Source organism: Gossypium raimondii, chromosome 7 (assembly GCF_025698545.1).
Source record: "Gossypium raimondii isolate GPD5lz chromosome 7, ASM2569854v1, whole genome shotgun sequence".
In the NCBI taxonomy this organism is placed as follows: Eukaryota; Viridiplantae; Streptophyta; class Magnoliopsida; order Malvales; family Malvaceae; genus Gossypium; species Gossypium raimondii.
The window spans coordinates 3,842,754-3,862,437 of NC_068571.1; the positions used below are offsets into that span (position 1 = coordinate 3,842,754).

The 19,684-nt window shown below is 32.2% G+C and overlaps 1 protein-coding gene across 2 annotated transcripts; it reads left to right on the forward strand.

The window, feature by feature from the left end:
* The first annotated feature begins 16,165 nt into the window (after nucleotides 1-16,165).
* Nucleotides 16,166-18,825, forward strand: LOC105766541 (uncharacterized). Of its 2 annotated transcripts, none has more exons than XM_012586037.2 (3): nucleotides 16,166-16,444; nucleotides 17,046-17,475; nucleotides 17,752-18,825. In XM_012586037.2, exons 2-3 carry the CDS (start codon nucleotides 17,074-17,076, stop codon nucleotides 18,550-18,552), a joined length of 1,203 nt encoding a protein of 400 aa, XP_012441491.1. In that variant the 5' UTR covers nucleotides 16,166-16,444; nucleotides 17,046-17,073; the 3' UTR covers nucleotides 18,553-18,825. The 2 variants fall into 2 exon arrangements, with proteins under 2 accessions (XP_012441491.1, XP_012441498.1); XM_012586044.2 differs by lacking the exon at nucleotides 16,166-16,444 and adding an exon at nucleotides 16,503-16,703.
* The last annotated feature ends 859 nt before the right edge of the window (nucleotides 18,826-19,684 follow it).

Below are 19,684 nucleotides of genomic sequence, written 5' to 3' on the forward strand. Positions count from 1 at the left end.
TTACAAGTTGATCAAGTGCGCAACATGTCACAACATTTTACTCAAAAGCTAGACATTTGACGTAACAATACATAGGGTCCTAGTACATGCTATATACCAAAATCGAGAAATTAAGTCTACCGAGATTCCCAGATAGTGTGATTTCTAGCGTTGAGCCAATCTTCTTAGCCTTTAAAATGTGATCTACACAATGAAAAAAATTAAAGGTAAGCTTAAATGAAGCTTAGTAAGTTCATTTAGAAATTCATAACCTTTTCAATCCAACATAGGTTTAATCAACTTTTAAGTATAGAGATTTCCATTATATGCAGTTTATAACAGTAATCACAACCAATTCAGTAGTTTAGTATACTCAGTGAGCATTGCTCGATTGAACTTTTCATTAGTATATCCATAGATTTCTACTCATTTGGGCTTCACTCAGTATAACAGTCGAATTTGTTCGATTTAAACATCAGTTAGTAAAACAATAAGATTTACTCAATTAAGCTCCATTCAGTATAACGATATGATTTGCTCGATTGAACTTCATTCAGTATAACAGTAAGATTTGACTCGATAGAGCGTACTTACAGTATATGAAACGATGTTCATTAACATGTTAACAAGAATGTAAGCATTTAGGAGTATAATTAAACATACGAACTTACCGCACTAATTTGCAGGTGATTTTAGAATACATGACTATTCTGTGATTTTCTCTTTCCACGATTATCAGCATGTTCTTGATCTAACAATAATAATTTCATTCGATCAATTAGAATAACAACACAATTTGATCCTTTCATTCAACTAAATCCATTTTGGAAAATTACCTATTTTCCCATTAACTTTTCATCTTATTCAATTCAGTCCTAAAGCCCTAATCATGCAATTTACTCATTTTTCCTAAACACCCATGATATCCAAATATTCCATAACTTCATATAAATCCCTATCTGCAATTATTTCACCTCAAGTACATGTAATTTATCATTTAATCAATTTAGTCCCTAAACATCAAAATCATCAAAACTCTTTTCAAAATATTCTAATCTATCATCAAAGCTCTATATTTCATCACAAACATTAAGAAATAACCTTATTCATCAATGACGACTTTTATAACATTTAACAGTTTCACAAATTTGTCCTCGATTTAAATTGACCAAACTAAAATAAACTCAAAAACATAAAATTACTAAAACGAGCATCAATACACTTATCAAATCAAAGTTTAATATTCAAAGTTGAAAACCCTAGCTTTTCTTTCTTTTCCATGGAGAAGATGAAGAGAAAATGAAAATTTTCTTTAAATTTTAGGTTTAATTTAATATATATAATTATGACATTTTGTAAATACTTCAACTTTCTTAATTAAGCTTTAATAATCATAATTAATCCTAATTAAATCACTTTATTAAACATAACCTCATCAAATCCCATTAACTAATTTTTCCATGGTTAAATTGTCCATTTAGTTCCTTTAATTTAATTACTCAACTTTTGCAGATTTTACAATTCAGTTCTTTCTACTTATTAAACTATCCAAACAAATAAATTTCTCAACTAAAATTTAATATGACTCTAGAAACCTCATAAATATACTAATTAAATAATATTCAAGAAGTATTTTGTCAGAATTATGGTCTCGAAACCACTGTTTCTGACACCATTAAAAATTGAGTTGTTACAATGTACATGTTTCAAAGTCAACGTTGCTGGGCAACCCGAGGTGACAGAGTATAGATCCGTGTAATTGTTCTAAGCTTGTTAATAGGGTTATAAAATATGATTTGGTGAATTGATAATTAAGATTAAATTAATTGAATTGGTATACTGGTATATATGTGTTATGTGGAAAATGATAGCATGCGGAAGACTATGCGAACTGGTTTATACGAGTGTTGAGGGCCGAATCAATTTTGAATGAGTTAGTAGACTTGAGTAAGAGAATTGAATAGTAATATGAATAAAATTGGAAGAAAATAAGATTGAATGACTATGTAATTGTTATTAGAATGTATGGTATAATATATTTAGTGTAATTAACAATTGGATTGGTTTACAAGCATGGCCTTTGAGTATTGATTATGCAAACTGGTTTTGTTGAATTGTGGCACATTTGGATTCAATTGTTATATTGCATATGCTCATTTTGTGGCTTGAATCGTAAAAGTACCTTTGAGCTTTATCATTTAGGGTACAGTTTATTTATTCTATGCCCAAGTTTAGTTAAATCTCAAAGATCCTAGACGTGATTCAGTATCCAGCCAGCGGTCTTCGACTCAACAATGTTTGTATAGTCCCTTTTGTTTTGTTATTGACTGCCTCCGGACATACTAACGTCCAGAGTGTGAATACTGCAGTAAAAGATATATAAATGAAGCAATATCAACAAGTATACGGGTCTAGTTATAATATGGTTACAACAGAGTAAGTGAGTACTCCGAGGATCATACCTAAGGGAGGTGAGTGCTAGATTAATTTAAACCTAAACACTGAAAGAACTAATTATTACTTCAATTCAGCTATAGTACGAAAGTGAAGTAAAAGGAGTTTTTTAGGGTTTTTATAATAATAAAAATAAAATAACATAAAGAACTAAAATTTGAGAGATTGAAGGATAGAAATAATCAAATTTGATTATGGGTGATTAGCTCGCTTCTGTAATCCCCATCAACTGTCGCTTTGGGTTCCTTGACAATCAACTAGTCGCTATCCCAGTAGGATCTTCTGATCTTCCACTCGAATAACGAGTCAGGAAGGACTATTTATCTTCGTACCTTACAGTCTAGACCGGTTTGGGGTGAAGGTGTTCACGGATGGGCAATACCAATTTTGGGTTAATTCCCACACTGATGACTTCCTAAGGTTGTCAGGCCTAGGGTTTGTTTTACGTTCTTTCTTTCCCAAACAACTTATCTATTGATTATCCCTACAAAATAGTTAACAGATCATACCTCCACTTGCTAATCCCCCATAGAGGTATTAATTCATCATGGTTTTCGTAGACAATACAGAATCGATATAAAAAGAAAACATGCTAAATAAATCGACAATAAAGAGTTTATGAAGAGCCTTTCGACAAGGTTTGATTGTCTCCACAATACAAATATCAAAAAATAGAACAAGAACAAATGAAAACAAATCTAACCTAAGAAAAGAGAAAACTGAATTTTAGGCTAAGTGAATGTTGTCCATAACATGTGAAAAAAGAGCCTATTTATTGATTTTAGGTGGTTGTTGTCTTTAACCGTAGGTCAGATGACGTTCCCAAGCTTTAAGTTTGATTGTGCATACCAAAATTTCTTTGTCTCGAGTTTAACTCCCATCTAGAGTCAATGTTGCGACACACCAGAACCTGTGTCGCGATAAAGTAGTTAGTGTACTCCTTTTAAGATATATAAAGGGGGATGTCACGACACCCATAGGCTGTGTTGCGACATCAAATGTAGTTTCGTGATTTCTCTATTTTGCTCCCTATGTCGATGTTACGACATCAAGCATTCTGTGTTGCAACATAGCAATCAATATTTGTCTATTATGCCTTCTAGTGGTCTCCTGCACACTTATACAGTTCATCAGCTCACCCTCAGGCCTCATTTGGCCTTTAAAGTCAATAAAAGACTCAATTAGCACATTTTATTAATTTATTGAAAACTTACAAAAACATAATTAATCCTAATGAAAATATTTGTTTTCAAGCTCTTAAAGTGTGAAAATTACTTTAACCTATTACACTGAATTACGGTAGATCAATTATATAACATGTACCTAGGCCTCGAGTTGGTTTTGCATATATAATATGATCATGTTGATGTTTAGGCTAGTAATGGTTCACCAGACATGGCATAATGGTATTGTACAAATTATGTTTTGAGATTTTTGATATTAAAATGAAATTGGTATGCATATGTGATCCTAAGTTGGATGTAAAGAATTGATATCAAGTAGCTAATAGTTGGTATGTGAAAAATGTTGTTGGTAACAAAATGAAATGGTGTTTTATTGTAATGTACATGGATAAGTTGTGTTATATGCTTAGAAATGAGCTTAGGAATATAATTTTATTTCTTATTTGAATGAGTAGTAGATTTGGTTTATATGCTTTCGTCATTTGAGTAGGCACCAATAGGTGTTGGAAAAACGGGTTTGGAAAACACAGCGGAAAATAAATTTAGAGAAAAACTAGAGTTTTAATTTTTTTTCCAAAATAAGATCTTATTTGTGATATTTAAAGTAATAAACATTTAATCAAAATTGTATCTTTTCGACTCATTTAGGATGAGCGCTTCGACTGAGTAGTCTTCTCTGCTATCCTCAAGCTCATGTTTGCCAAGTGTGGGCTAGCTTCGAATCAGAAAAATTTTCACAAAAATTACCAAGGGGTAATTTTGAAATTTCTCTAAACTTTTGGGTCAAGTTGTAAATCAGAAAAATATCTCTAAAAATTTTCTGGAATAAACTTTTCAGAGAGTTTTCTCTCTACAACTTTCTCTTGAATTCAAGTATGTGTTAATAATGACCCAAGGCTCTCTTTATATAATGAAAGTTTAGAAAGTTCAATTATGATTAAACTTAATCACTTTAATATTAAATTAATATAATATAATTCGATTAAATTTAATAATAAATCTTATTAAAATAATAAAATATTTATCTATAAGGTAAACATTAAATTAAATTTAATATTAAGATAATCACTTTAAAATTAAATTAATAAAATACTATTAAGATAAGTATTACATTAAATTTAATATTAAACTATTAAAATAATATTTTTTGGAATAATTAATCTGAAATCAAATTCTCTGGTAGAGTCCCAGTAGGAGTGTACCTCTTCCATTGCTCAACCACCGATGACTAATCGCTATCGGCCACTGGGATGCCACTGTTGCAGCTACAGGCACCATCGTGTTCGGTGATGTAGGTGCAACAATCCTGAGCTGGTTCGATTGTTGTTGGTTTAGTCCAGGTCAATGTTGACTTGACCGGTCTGGTCTAGCCACGTGTTGGACCGTTGGTCTGATTTCACTTATCGAGCCCAATTCGACTAGTTTTTGGGTCTTGGTCTCGGTTTTGGGCTCTTATGCCCAATTTACGATCTCAGGCCAAATTTTCAATTTCAATTATCCACTGGGCTAATTGTCTGACTTGAAAATTAACTTCCAAAAATATCATATTAATTTTAATTGATTTGATTAATTTAATTTTACTTGATCAAAATTAATTTTTCCAAAAATCACTTTGATTTTCCAAATTATTTTTCAAGAAAATTCTTTAATCAAATTCTCTAGTTGAACAATTTTCATGACCACCTAATTTAATTCCACATCGAATAAATTGACTCAATTAAATTATTCCCTAAGTCGTAGAATTTTCTTTTGATTCAAACGCAGTCTGATCGAGCTTTTGTTGAGCTAGCGGGGGGATCAATTGGACATATACAATTAGGCTCTAGTGATTGCAATTATGTCCAGAAGCATTGTTCCGACAATTTGCAATTACTTAATCATGGAATCAATCCACAAGAAGTACCATGAGTGAAAACTCTTTATTATATACTCTTTATGAAAGTAATTCATTAGATTGCTTTGTCCAATGACCTTGTCATGTGTGTGTTACCCTCATATGATATCCTTGATTCTTTTGAGTTAAATCTATTCACTCAATACAATCCTATTTTATCTCATTATCACCATTGTGTCTTCTTAATGATTAATACGATCACTGTCAACAAATGACTGTGATAAATTGCTCGTTCGAGAACAAGCAACTCGTGGCCACATTCCATACTTATCAATCCAAACAATGCCAATAAGAGGATATCATTTACTCTTTAATTGAGCTATGAATTCCACTGTTTCTAGGAAAGCCATGCCATACACAAGTCATGTACCCAACATATCGGTTATGGGCTCAATCATCTTTAGAGCATAATCCTCCAATTTTATCAAAGCACATTAGATTGCATAAACATGGTCAATGACTAACTCAGGATTTAGGTAAATCACACCATAAACGTCACAAGTGAATTAATTCACACAGGGATTCAGAATTAATTCATCTTGGGTCCAGTCTAATGTATCATTCTACCAAAAAATACATCTATGTCTCTACTCGTGGAGTCAACTGCTTCGATAACTAATACTAGCCATCTCCCCAATTAGAATTGTAGACGACATAATAATCCTTCTTAGTATTTGAATCAAATGCTCACTTTAATTCTTTTATGGGATTACAGACTCATTTAGATTATCTACTAAAGTAAGTTGTCTTTCTCGCAATGTAGACGTTCTTTACAGTATTAGTTATCTTCAGTTTGAACTTTAGACAATCAATGAGCTAATATTTGCTTGTCACAATTTCGCTATGCATGAAAATGTAAAGGACATAAATACAAAAGATATAATAGTGAAATGTGAAATTAAATTTATTTATTTATTCATCGTTCAAGTAAATAGAAAATAGTTACATGTTTACTACAAATGGGCACATTTCCCAACAATAGGACCTTATGGAAATAAGTGGTCATGTTACGATGTCAGCTCTTTAATGTCGCGATAAGACCAAGTCAGTGAGTTACATTATGACAAGAAACCCTTGAAGTTGTCACTTCAACCCAATATTTTGCAAGCTTTACAGTTTGGTCCTTATTTGACCTCGGGTCACCTTAAGAGCTTTCGTAAGCTCGTAAAGGACCTAAAAATAAATGTATATAATATTATGAATGAATATTATAGCTAATAGTATGTATACATGGTTAAATGGAATTGTGGTTGATCGTAGTTGCTTTGGCAACGAATGTGGCATCTAATCGCTCGAACTCGACGATAGGGTTGGGTATAGGGTGTTACATTGTATCCATGAAAGAGTAATTGTTAAGTTTGGATTATGTGAAGGAAAAGTTAAAATTGAAGTTGGTAATGTTGGAAACATGTTTGATTAAATGTAAGTTATAATGGTAATTATGTGTAAATAGGGACTTAATTGTAAGGGATGAGGTCTTTGGGATTTATTGATATATAATGATAGTTTGAGGTCTTTAAAGTATAATTTTAAAATCGTATTTAGATTCAATTGGGTAAAATGTAAGATACATAAATATTGGATATTGGGTTTTGTAGGGACCTAATTGAATAAATGCATACATGTTTGATTTTAATGTTATATGTATAATATAATTGGTGCTTTCTAAAAGGAAATTACAAAGTCAAATTTCAATTTGATCGGGGAAATTGTAAAATACGGAGATTTTAGACATCATGATTAAAAAGGGACCAAAGTGAATATGAGTATAATATGTTTAATTTGTAATGCTTTATATGTCTGATAATGAGAAACTGATATTGTTTCTATAACCATGTCCTTGAACAAGGCTAAATACGAGGACGAAGTGTCACAGGATAACAAAAAGATGAAAACGAGTGACGAATAGCGAAATCAGTTTCTGCTTCCAGAAGTTGATTTCAATTTATAACTTATTAAGTAGTTAATTTTACAAGTTAATGATAATGATTGATCTCATGAATTGTAAGTTATCATTACTCATAAGTTCCTTTGGATTCACTACACCTGTGGTGCTGTAGAATCTTTTACCTCATAGCAACAATAACTAATCTCATTGTCATCGCTGTTTTTAAAGTCAAGTAAACATAAGTTTAGATGTTGCTAAATAATAAATCATGTATATATAATTGTGATTGTCACGAGGCTAGAACTTCCGTCTCGCAATCCTTGCGGCCTTGGCGATTTCTTGGGTTCAAATCCACCTAAGTCAGCCTAACTCTTGTAAAGTGGGAATTCTTGATAGAAATTCTCCAAGGCACTAAAAATAAAGTTGAAGCAACTTAAAATGAAAGAGCAACGAAATAACAGAAAAATCTATAAGAAAGCAACACTCACTGAATTCTCTACTTTTCTGACCCAAACCTCATGATCATCACTCCATGTAGAGCTTTACGAAATTATTTCTGCTTCAGAGCAACCAAAGAAGATGATGAAGAAGGGAAGAAAATAATACAAAATTGGAAAGAACTCACCTTGGGAGTTCATTTCTCAACTATTTATAGCCCTTTACACACAATCTTCAACCATGTAGAAACCATCCATTGATAATCATTTTGTCTCCCACAAATGAACCAATTGGTTCTAATCTAACTAAACCAAATTTAGAACTCAATTATGTCCAAATCAGCCTCTAAATTCCCTGATTTTTCAGTAGAAGCCGTCAACTTACGAATTATTTCAATTTAATCCATCAATTATTCCTAATTTTTGAACTTAAAGAAAATCGAGTATGACAGAGGTGTTGGGATGTCTCGATATCGGGATACCCATTACTCGGTATCGCGATATCACTATATCTGGCCTTGATTTTCTTCATTTCAACACTGTTAGAGGTATCACGAGTTCCATGCTTCAATATCGCGATACCTCCTTATAGGTGATGTTTTCTTCACATTCGGGCCACCACCGACTCCCTACAACACTCAATTAACTTTTTAGGTTCCTCATGGTACGATTGGGCAATTTGGGACCCAAAAATGAATTAAAACTAATAAAAACAATTTATTAACAACAAAACTACAAATAAAAATAACTAAAGAAAAGACACCTAATTTGCTTGAGAATAAGCTCTTTAAGTGTAACGGAGAGTCTAATTTAACGTACTAAATTACGATAGATCACCCGGCTCGAACCCAACCTAGCCTGGCCCCAAACCCGACTGATGAACACCTCTAGTGATGTATTAGTTGCAATGATCTCATGTTTTAATGATCAGTTTCTGAATGTTAAGTTAATGTTTTAAGATAGATTGGTATAATGGTTTCGTATAGGCATGATTTGACATTCTTATTGCTTGTAATAAAAATTACATTTTAGCATTTTTACCATTTGGTCTCGAGACAATGATGTTATTGTCTCGAGAAATCAAGAACAAAATGATCATTATAGGCATTTTTGGGTAATGGTCTCAAGACATGTTAATTTTCAAGTCTCAAGATAGGTGCTTTTTCATCTTGAGACATCTAAACATCGAACCTAAAGTCCAAAAATAGGGGAGCTATGTCCCGAGACCTATCTTGAGACATAAAGATCAATGTAACGAGACATAGACTCCAATGTCTCGAGTCACCAAAACATCGAATGTAAGGATCTAAAATAGGGGAACATGTCTTGTGACACATTTTTTATTTTTGTTAATTTGAGTTGGATTGAATCCTAACTCTGTAATTGATCCCGAATAATCCCGGGACTTCCTAAATGGGAATGTTGTATTTTTGCAATGCTAGATCATACTCATAACTAAAAATGGTTTGAATTATGTCATGATTATATGTTTAATGATTTTGTAAATAATTTGAGTTAGTTTGAGTTGCTTCGGCAATGTAATATGACATCATACACTTGGATCTGGTGATCGAGTTAGGTGGAAGGTGTCACAAATTAGCCATTATAGTTTTACAGAACAAGATCAATTAAAGTTATTTACTCATAGATTTTAGTACGGTAAAGTCGTCATAACTTTAACAAAATTAGAATTGGGTTGATAAAAAAATTTAACTGAGTGAATTAATTAAAATTATTTTAATTAATTAAATAAATACTATTTTGGAAATAAAAAATTAGTTATTGGATTGGATAAACCATATAAGTTAGTTTGAAGACTGAAAAATACATAACATTAGACCAAATACATGAATGAACCCAATAAGCCCATTTAATATGGGATGGGTGACACCAAGGATTCCTAGAAAGGATGTGTCGTTGCCCACCATAATGAGTCATAGTGGGATTATATTTGTTATTAAAATATTATTATTTTGTCCCATCTTGTTCAAGTAGAACTCTTATGATTTTCCCTATAAATAGGAACTATGGGCTAGGTCAAAACAAACACATCATTGAATGTAGTTACTTTGCTAGGAAATAGTGAGATTTATTATCCCTAAATAAAATCTATTTTTTAGAAAACTTGAGTGAGGTTTCTTACCCATAGAAAAAATTAATTTTCCCCATTGAAAAATTAAAAAATTTTCATTGTTTGATCAATTTGTGAATTAGAATATACTTTCTAAGCAAACCAAGTGTAACACCCTAAACCCGACCTAGATGTTATGGCCGAGTCTGGAGGTGCTACAAAGAAGGGTTTTGAAAACTGAGTCGTTTCGATAAATCATTCAAGTTTTATAACTCATAATTGTTTATATCTATTATCGAAAATGTTATTTAATTAATTTATTTGCCAAAATGTAATTTGCAGCGAAAGTTATAGAAACTGTTGTATTAGAAAATCCCGTTCGTATTTTTAAAAAACCTTTGTTTTAGTAAAATCGTGTTTTACATAACCGTCGCAAATAAACTGTAAAAACAAAAATCCAAATCCCAAAATTAAACCAAATAGTCTGGAGAGTCCAATTATTACAAAACCCCTAGAAATAATCCTTAAATTAAAATAAAAGCCATAATCTTAAATAGATTACGAACTCGTGGTCACCATGAGAATCTGTCACACCGATCCATCTAAGTCTGTGGATTACCTGAACAGAATAGATAAACAGATATGAGTTTTCGTAAACTCAGTGTGTAACCAATAGAAATAGACATGCAATACATACAAAAATCTCATATACAGTCAGATACAGATTCGAACTCATGTCCATTTCAGATACAAATAACAGAATTAGATAAGCAGTACATATATGCATAATCCTACCCCATCCTTTACACATCATCTCCGACCATCCCAACACACCATTTGGGGTTAAAAACACCCACATATCCCTACACACCATATAATGTTGATGCGACACATTACAGATAATATGCAATCAAGCTGCCAAAATATAGGCGAAGTGTTGCCGTACAGATCACTTCCTCCACATATACAAAACCCACCCCAATCACAGATACCGAAATAACATATATAGTTATATCATGCATAACATGCTCATTTACAGATTGCATATATATATACTTTAAACAGAACAGACATACATTTCGAAATCCTACAAAAGGCAGCCTATCAGAATATCAGATCACATAACTCAGGGTTTGGTTTGCCCTTACCGACCCTACGGTAGGTCCATAGTCGATCAGAATGAACAGTGTGACCCTAGGAAAGATTTTAGAATTACAGGCCCACATGCTCGTGTGGGTCCACACGCCCAGATTGACCTTGCCCGTATGGCCCACACGGCCTCGCCCAAAACCCACACGCCTAGATTGGTCTTGCCCATGTGGCCCGTACAGCCACACCCACACCATCACACGACCGTGTCTTGCGCACGACCATACCCTCATCAAACACACGATCGTGTCTCGCACACGGCCAACTACACGATCAAGCACAAGCTTGTGTGACGTCGACAGAATGGTTTTTCAGCTTTCGCCGAAGTTTGATTTTTTACATTTTGGGAACACAGCTGTTACGATTTTGATGCAAAACCAGCCCCGAGGCCACTAGCACATAAAAATAGAACCCCAATACCCTATTAGCAACCAATTTACAAGTCTAACACGATTACCCAATTACGCAAAACAAATTGACTTACCACTTACCAAAAACAATCACAACCTCAAATCAAGCTGTTGAAGTGAAAATCAATACTTCACCTCTTTCACCTAAGAAACAGAATTCATCGATTACTCACCAATTATCGGCTCTCATTAACATTTCCCACAACTCAAAAACCAATCGTTAACAATAAACAAAACTGCACTTACCAAGCCGATTGAAGAACCCCAAAAATTACAGTAGCAACAATTTGAACGAGAAAAACGACAACAATCAGAAGAAGGAAACAAAAATTGTAAGTGAGAAAACAAGGGAGGAGGGGAAAACGTCAAAAAGAGGAAGTTTTAGGAAAAATAAAAATAAAAATAAAAAAAATAAAAAAATATGATAATCTCCCACTAACCAACTAACTCACAACCACCTCAAAATTTAATCGAGCAAAAATTAACACCCTTGCTCACACAGGGATTCAAACATAGGATGTCCAACTTAACAGCCCCTTACCAATTGAACCAATAAGCTCATTTATATATAAATTAAGAGACAATTTATATAAACCCACTCGACAAGGGTAAGACTTGGATCTAAAATAACAAAATTTAACAAAAGTGAAACTTAAACCCAATACCTCACACACACACCCAGAACATTTAACCACTAAAGCAGGTACCCATATGTGTTAAAATTTACATAAACAGGAATAAATAAATCAGGGCGTTACACCAAGGGTTTGGGAATAACAAAGAATATCATGTTGGTTAAAATCTAGGAAAGGGCTAGAACCGCTAAGCCGAAAACACAAGCAATAAGTTAGTAAAGTTTATTGCTATAGGTAACATAAAATCTTGAATTTTAGAACAATTTTAAATTTCTGTTCTACAAACAAAGTTTTCTAAATGATTTTTCCAACATCTATTTGCATTGGCGAGCTCATAAATAGTTTTTACAACATTCACTTCACTCATATATTGTAAGCTATGAGTCTTGTTAAGGATAGTAAATCCAACCTACTCATTGTGAAATGAAGAGCATCGACCAAGTTTGAGGCTTTGTTAGAATAGTCTTTGCCTCAACTATTCTAAAAATGTTTTATGCACTTGAAAATGTCAACCTCATTAATATTTCACTCCCGATAAATCTTACTAAGATACCTTAGAACTCTAATTCATATAAATTTCCAAAAAAAATAGTATCTTTAAATCAACATCAATTATGATAGAGAAAAGTTTAGACAATACTGTCTTTATTTACTGGTAGTAGTTCCATACTTCTCATAGTCTTATTTATCTTTTTACTTGATAATGACTTAGTAAGGTGGTGGTCAATCAACCTATGATTAGTGGGTAATTGCATGAGCTCTATTTTACCTCTTTTCAACACATCTCTTATACAATTATCTCTCATAGTATAAATTTTATATCTAAATTGCACTTTAATTATAATCTCAAGTTAACAAATTAAACAATGATGGATGTTTATCTTCTCAAAATTAACATACCTTTTAACAAGAAGACTTTAATTTTAACTCATTCAAATTGTCTTACCTTGTCTTTTGTCTCCTCTATCATCATCAACATCTCTATACATTCACTTGATTGTTGTTTAAGTTATAGAAAATAAAGCTCTCATATCTTTAATAACAAGAGAAAATATTTGTATTATAACTTTAAAATGTACCATCATACTTTCTCAAAAATTGTAAAGATAAAATCAATTCATTTTGGTTGCTAAACTATAATGCAAAACCTTCAATTTATAGTTAATCAATGGGTAAATAAGTCTCTTCCAAAAACCCATAACTATTCTCTTTAAAGAAATACACAAAATTTTCACTAAAGAATTTGACTTAAGACCAAATAATTAGTTCAAGAAACATTTTATCATTCAAAATTTTAAACTAAAATTTGAATAAAAGTTTTGATTAATAATTTAATAGATATTTTATATCTTTTAAATTTAAACTATTCAATGAAAAGTTTCTTTGAATAGTTTAAATTATTTGAGAGGAGTAACACGATTCAAATTCATACGAAACAGGTGTCTGACAAGAGTTTTAACCACCACTCCATTCAAGTCAAGATAAACTTTTAAATCATGTTACCCACAAACATTATTCATGCATATAATATATAGGAGAATAGTATAATTCAACTCTCTTATTTTCTCAATTTAAAAATTTTAGTCTAATATTATTATAACCGATAGTTTTTATTAAAATTTGTTAACTTATCATATTTATTTTCTAATAATCATATGTTATATTAATGTTATGTGAAGATAATTTAACTGAAATTCTAAGTTAACAAATATTGACAAAAAATACTTATGATTATAATGATTAAACTGAAAATTTTCAATTAAAAATAAGAAAAATGTTTAAATTTTATTTATCTACATGAACTAAAATCATATTTAAAAAAAAACCAAGTCTTTACATTCATTTATGCAACACATAAAATATAAATGATGAAATTTGGGCATCCTTGTTAATTTCATAGTACCATTAACATTTCTTTGTCTTGTTTCTTATCTTGGAATTTAATGAGGGAAACCATATATGGAATGTGTAGAAAGCCTCTGGAAAAGGTGAAGATACTGACAATTGACATATTCCCTTGCCAATTTCCATTGCCAATCAAAAAATAAAACATTATAAAAACTTGTGGATGGAGATGGTTTAAAGATAAGGTTTATGGGGTCACATCTCACATAATTTTTTTATTCATTCCATTATGCAAAGTTATAAATTAAAAAATATTTAAAATTTAAAATAGTTGAGTAATCAAAATTATAAAATTAAATAATTAAATGACTATTTCGTAATCTTTTATAGTTGAGTGATCGAAAAATATTAATAGTTAAATAATTATTTTATAATATTTTATAGTGAAATGACTACTAACGTAGTTTACCGAATCTCATTTATTAGTTATTACATAAAATAAATAATCCCATTATTCTTCTTTATTTCTTTTCTGAAAATCCTATTATTTTTTATTGATGAATATATTTTGATTTGTTTGTGAAATACAATTTATTTGGGACTATGATGAAAGAAAGAAAGAAATAAAAGGGTCTAAAGTAATTTGAATGGTCCCTCCTTATCTTAGAGAGAGGATAAATATTGAATTTCTTATATAATATAAATATAACATTTTATAAGTGGAGCAATAAAAGGGTATAATATATAATTTGACCTTTAAATTTATCTAATTGTATTTAGTTGATTTCTTTTTTTTTTACTTAGTTGGTCCCTGAACTTGTATTCCATCAGTATAAGCATAAACTAAAGGTGTTAGTGTGAAGGTACCAACTTGATTAACAAAATACAAATTTAAGGACTAATTAAGTACAAATGAACAAATTTAGGACCAAATTACATATTATCCCTAACAAAAGAAAATTATGTTTTAAGTGTTTAGTTGGATGAAACTGGCACTTTTGAAAGTACCTAAAACACATGCTTAATAAATGTAAGGAATTTGATTTTGATATTTTAATATATTCTAATAATTTTCATTTTATTTATATTTACATGATGGAGAAGAAAACTCTCCAAATTTGCCATATTTATAAATAAGATAGTTCTAATTGTCTCATTTAGCATTAAAAATAGGAATTTAAGAGAATTAATTTCAAAGCAAGATTGTGTTGAAAGGAAGTAAATGTTTGAGAAAATTAAGGTATATTTGGATGGACAATGAGATGTGATATTTTTTAATCTCGAATTACAGTATTAAATTTTATCGTTATCATTATTTTTATACTAACGAAGATAAATATACTGTCTAATTTAAACTCGCCATTAATTGTTTAAAAAGTAATTAAAGTTGTTAAACAAAAATAAATTGGTGAATATCGTGAACTGACAGAAGTTGTAATGAAGTGAAAGCCTAACGTCCAACATGGCAAAGATTATGTCCAAAACTACTGAAATTGTACAATAAAATATGATTGTAAAATTTAAATAGTTTATATCTAGACCTAATTATTGGTCGGTTTGGGTTAATATAATATTTTAGGTTTAATTTTTAGGTTTGGGCTTGAAAATAGGTCTAAATTTTTGCCTAAGTTAAACCCAGATAAAAAAATACTAAACCCAAGTCTAACTTGTCTCACTCATATTAATTTTTATATAAAAATAAATTTAAAAATATAATAGATCAAATCTACTAGAAACATTAAAATAAATGTTTCCTAATAAATTGAAAGTGCATTAAAAAAAGTTTTTATACTTAAATAACACTAAAATAATTACAACTTAATAAATAAATGCCTCTAAAATAATAAAAAAATTAACAATAAAATAAAAGTTATATAATATCCAATCAATGACAATATAATAGTAAAATAACAGCAAAGCAGCCACAAACAACAACAAAAAAAATAGTAGAAGAAAACTTTTTCGGCTAGATTTGGGATGGGCTAGGCCCAAACAAAAAAACTTATCTAAGGCTCGACCCATTTAAAAAACGACCGATCTAATTTTTTCCCCAAACTCATTTTTAAATCTTATATTTCTGCTCAAATCTTTGGGCATAGAGAGATGACTCGTTATCAAGTCTATTTATATCTCTTATCTAGTATAATATATATATATATATATCAAGTGGAGTGTACGGGGAAAGATTAGGTAAATACAATAATATTAGTAAGTAGAAAAATATGAATGAAGGAATGCATGACCCCATAATCACAAGTAGGCAAGACCCTAAGTGACCAATTTACGTGATTAATACCAAAGATTTGAAAACAGGGTATATAGTTGAAGTTACTATAAAAAACAGAGGCAATCCTAATTAGTAATTAGTAGTTGTAATTTTTATTTGGAGTAGAGCTTAAAGAAATAATAATAGAGAGCAAAATCAACCATTTTTGCGTAAATATGCGGTCATGATCCCAACTAAACTGCGTCCTGTTCGTTTTCATTTATTCTCTCAGGTCAGAATCATCTAATTCATCAAAATAGAGTTCTGTTTTGGTTGTAATTTCTTTGTGGGGGTCACTCTGTTTTCGTTTCAATTTTATATTCTTTTAGTGTAGTTTATTATTAGAAGATTTTAAGTTCTGGGTTTTTTTTTTTTGAGGGTTGATTGATGTTTTGAGTGGCTTTCAAGCTTCTTTTTCTTCTTTGCTGATTGACCAAGTAGGTAAAGAAAAACTGGGTTTTCCTGAGTTCATCTCAGTCCTTGTTTGAAATGTAAGTCCCCAAAATGAGTTGAATAGATGCTTGTTTTGAATGAATCTATTTAGATTTGATTATATCTGTGTTTATGTATCTGATTTTTTTCTGATACAAAGGAATTCTTGAAGATTATTTATTTAATCTTTTTAGAAAAATGAAGGTTTCCATGTCTGAATTGAGTGTTAGAAGTTTCAAAATTTCATGCCTTTTTTTTTTTGCACTTTTTGATGATTCATCCATCCCTGGGTCTGTTATGTCAAGTTTGAAATTCAAACCCATAGATCTGTTAGCATCCATTCATCCTTGTTTTTCAAATTTTGTTGAAAAAATTTAAATAGTATTAATTTTGTTTTCCAGGTCTAAAGCATATTAGAGCTTGGAAATCATGAATTTCAGAAAAGGGAACTTGGTGGAGGTATTAAGAGGAGAAGATGATCCATGTGGCTCCTGGTTTACTGCTAATATTGTTACGGCGGACGTCGAAAACTGTGTTGTTAGATACAAACTGCTGATGGACCATGAAGGAAAACAAGTGGTGGAGAAGCTTCAAAGGAAGGATGTTAGACCCTTACCTCCAAGTGTAAATTGGAAGAGTTGGGCAGTCGGCGATGTAGCTGAGGTGTTTGATAACCGGTGTTGGAGGGTTGGAAAGATCACAAAGGTGTTAAAGAACAACGACCGATTTGTCATTAAGTTCTTTGGGTCAATCCAACTTATGGAATTTCATGGGTCGAGTTTAAGGATTAGACAGGCTTGGGATGGCAAGAAGTGGGTGGTGAGGGGGAAGGTAATGGCCTATTTCATCTTTGCTTTTCACCTATTTCTCTTTTGTTGATGATATGAACTCAATGACTATTTTATAGTCTATGGCATAGTTGCCTTGTGTTGCAAACTGACTAGGAGAACTCTATCCTTAATGCTATTCTTGTAATAATCGTTGCAGTTTTTTCGATTTGATATTATGAGAGGACTTAAGAACAAACTTATGTAACAAGTCCTCACTGATATGTTGAACCTACTGCTACCGCTATATCTAAACGAGACTGACTACATATAATTGCAGGTTGCTCAGTGTGAAGGCTTGACCAACAATTTCACACCAAAATTTCCAAATCGTGCTGGTGGCTTGCTTTTCAGGACTTCATGTCATTTAACCAAAACCCCACAATTTAGGGAGAAGGATAGAGAGGGAATGCATAAGGGCAGAGCTGATAATGCCACCTTGCGTATGTCCTTGAGAGCTGCAAATAAAGGCTATGACCATCACTCTGAAGAATGCGACCCCATCTTCAGACGAACCCTTAGGAGAAGGAAATTACCGCCTTTCTCTAGAGGTTGCAACGACAAAACTCTTAAGAGAACACATCCTTTGTTTGACCAGGTAGATGATATTTCTTTCCCGCATGTAGTAGGGCTTGACGGAGAAGTCATTAAGCAATCAGCTAAAAGGATCAAAAACACAACTCCTCACTGTTTATATGATTCTTCTAGACCTGTTTTGTCTTCTAAAGATAGTGACCAATGCTCAGTTGCTAGTTGTAGTTCTAATGGTGTAGCTGACTACGCTGGCCAAATTTATCGTATACCATCAGGAAGCACAGCTGATAATTCTGATGCCGAGTCATCATTCCCCTATTCATGTGGCAAGAGGGACTTACAGTTGTCCCCTGCTGATAAGGTTGTTGACATCCATGAACTTGAGCTTCGTGCTTACAAGTCAACAGTGGAGGCATTGTATGCTTCGGGTCCTTTAACTTGGGAGCAGGAGTTCCTGTTAACAAATCTCCGCCTTTCCCTTAACATTTCCGACAAGGAACACCTGCTCCAGCTGAGGCACCTTTTGTCTGCTCAAGTTATGCGATAGTATCATGTGTATCTTGCTAAGTGCACCAATTTAATCAGTTTGAGGCTCAACCGCTTGGAAAATGACAGTTTTGAGTCGAGACCTGTGGGGGCTATTGCAGCTAATTCTCTTGTAGGCGGCAGCATATGACCTTAACCTTCCTAGTGTATATAATGTGTAAATTATTTTCCAGGAATTCAGTTTTACTTCTTGCAGCTTAGAGCCAATAACAGAAATTTATGTCTTATAAAAGTAATTTGACTGAATAAATTTCTATAGGTTTTGTTTTTGCAATATCGATCGTATTCTGAGTTTCTTATTTTGTTAATTCACTACACGTCCACCACGTAACACTATCATTGCTACTGAGCAAGGCAAATTTTACCAGATGACGAGCAGATTGGTGTCTGGATCCCAGTTTGATTAAACCTTACAACACACTAATCTAAGAACAAGAGATTTAATAGAATTGATCAAAATTCCCAAGCTGGACACTATAGGGTCATTGCCTCTTAAGGAAAATTGGTAACAACCAAAGAAAACTTTCAATCTCGACTAAATTTACCTGCAAATCAACAAGCATCTAACGGGCCTAGCTTTAGCATCAAACTTGCTTGGGGCAAGGGTTTTCGACGAGTAGAAATCGAAAATGACAATGCTTTTCTCATTCGCTGCAGCAGATAGCAGCTTCTCTAAGCTGCGGATAGTTGTTCACCAGCCGTGTCGGCGTGACTGGGGCATTCGGTTGAGGCAAATCAAGAAAGAGCACAATGCAGTAGCCGACCACATGGCGAAGCTTGCTTTACCAGAGTACAGTACACTGATCATCTTTGATACACCACTAACATTGGTCTTGACCTTGTTAGTTGAAGATATCAGCAAGTATTGTGATGAGTTGAGCTCTAAGCAAGCCTATACCAGTCAACGATTGTACTTATTTTTTCTCTATAAAAAAATATCAAATAATTTTTTTGGTACTTTTCATGTCTATTTTATGGTCCCATATTCGGGGTTTGTGGCTGCCCTTCTAACAATGTCATCTCCAAAATTCAATCCCCGTTCTCTCCTTGAGAGTGCAATATGTCTTACCACTGCACCTAACACTCAATTGTCATTAAGAGATTATTTCATAATTATACAAGATTTTTATCTA

Bases quoted from the DNA above. Each gene is read 5' to 3' on its own strand.
- LOC105766541 (XM_012586037.2), top strand. From the start codon at position 17,074: ATGAATTTCAGAAAAGGGAACTTGGTGGAGGTATTAAGAGGAGAAGAT. The intron at 17,476-17,751 runs GTAATGGCCTAT...ATATAATTGCAG, and splicing joins AGTGGGTGGTGAGGGGGAAG to GTTGCTCAGTGTGAAGGCTT.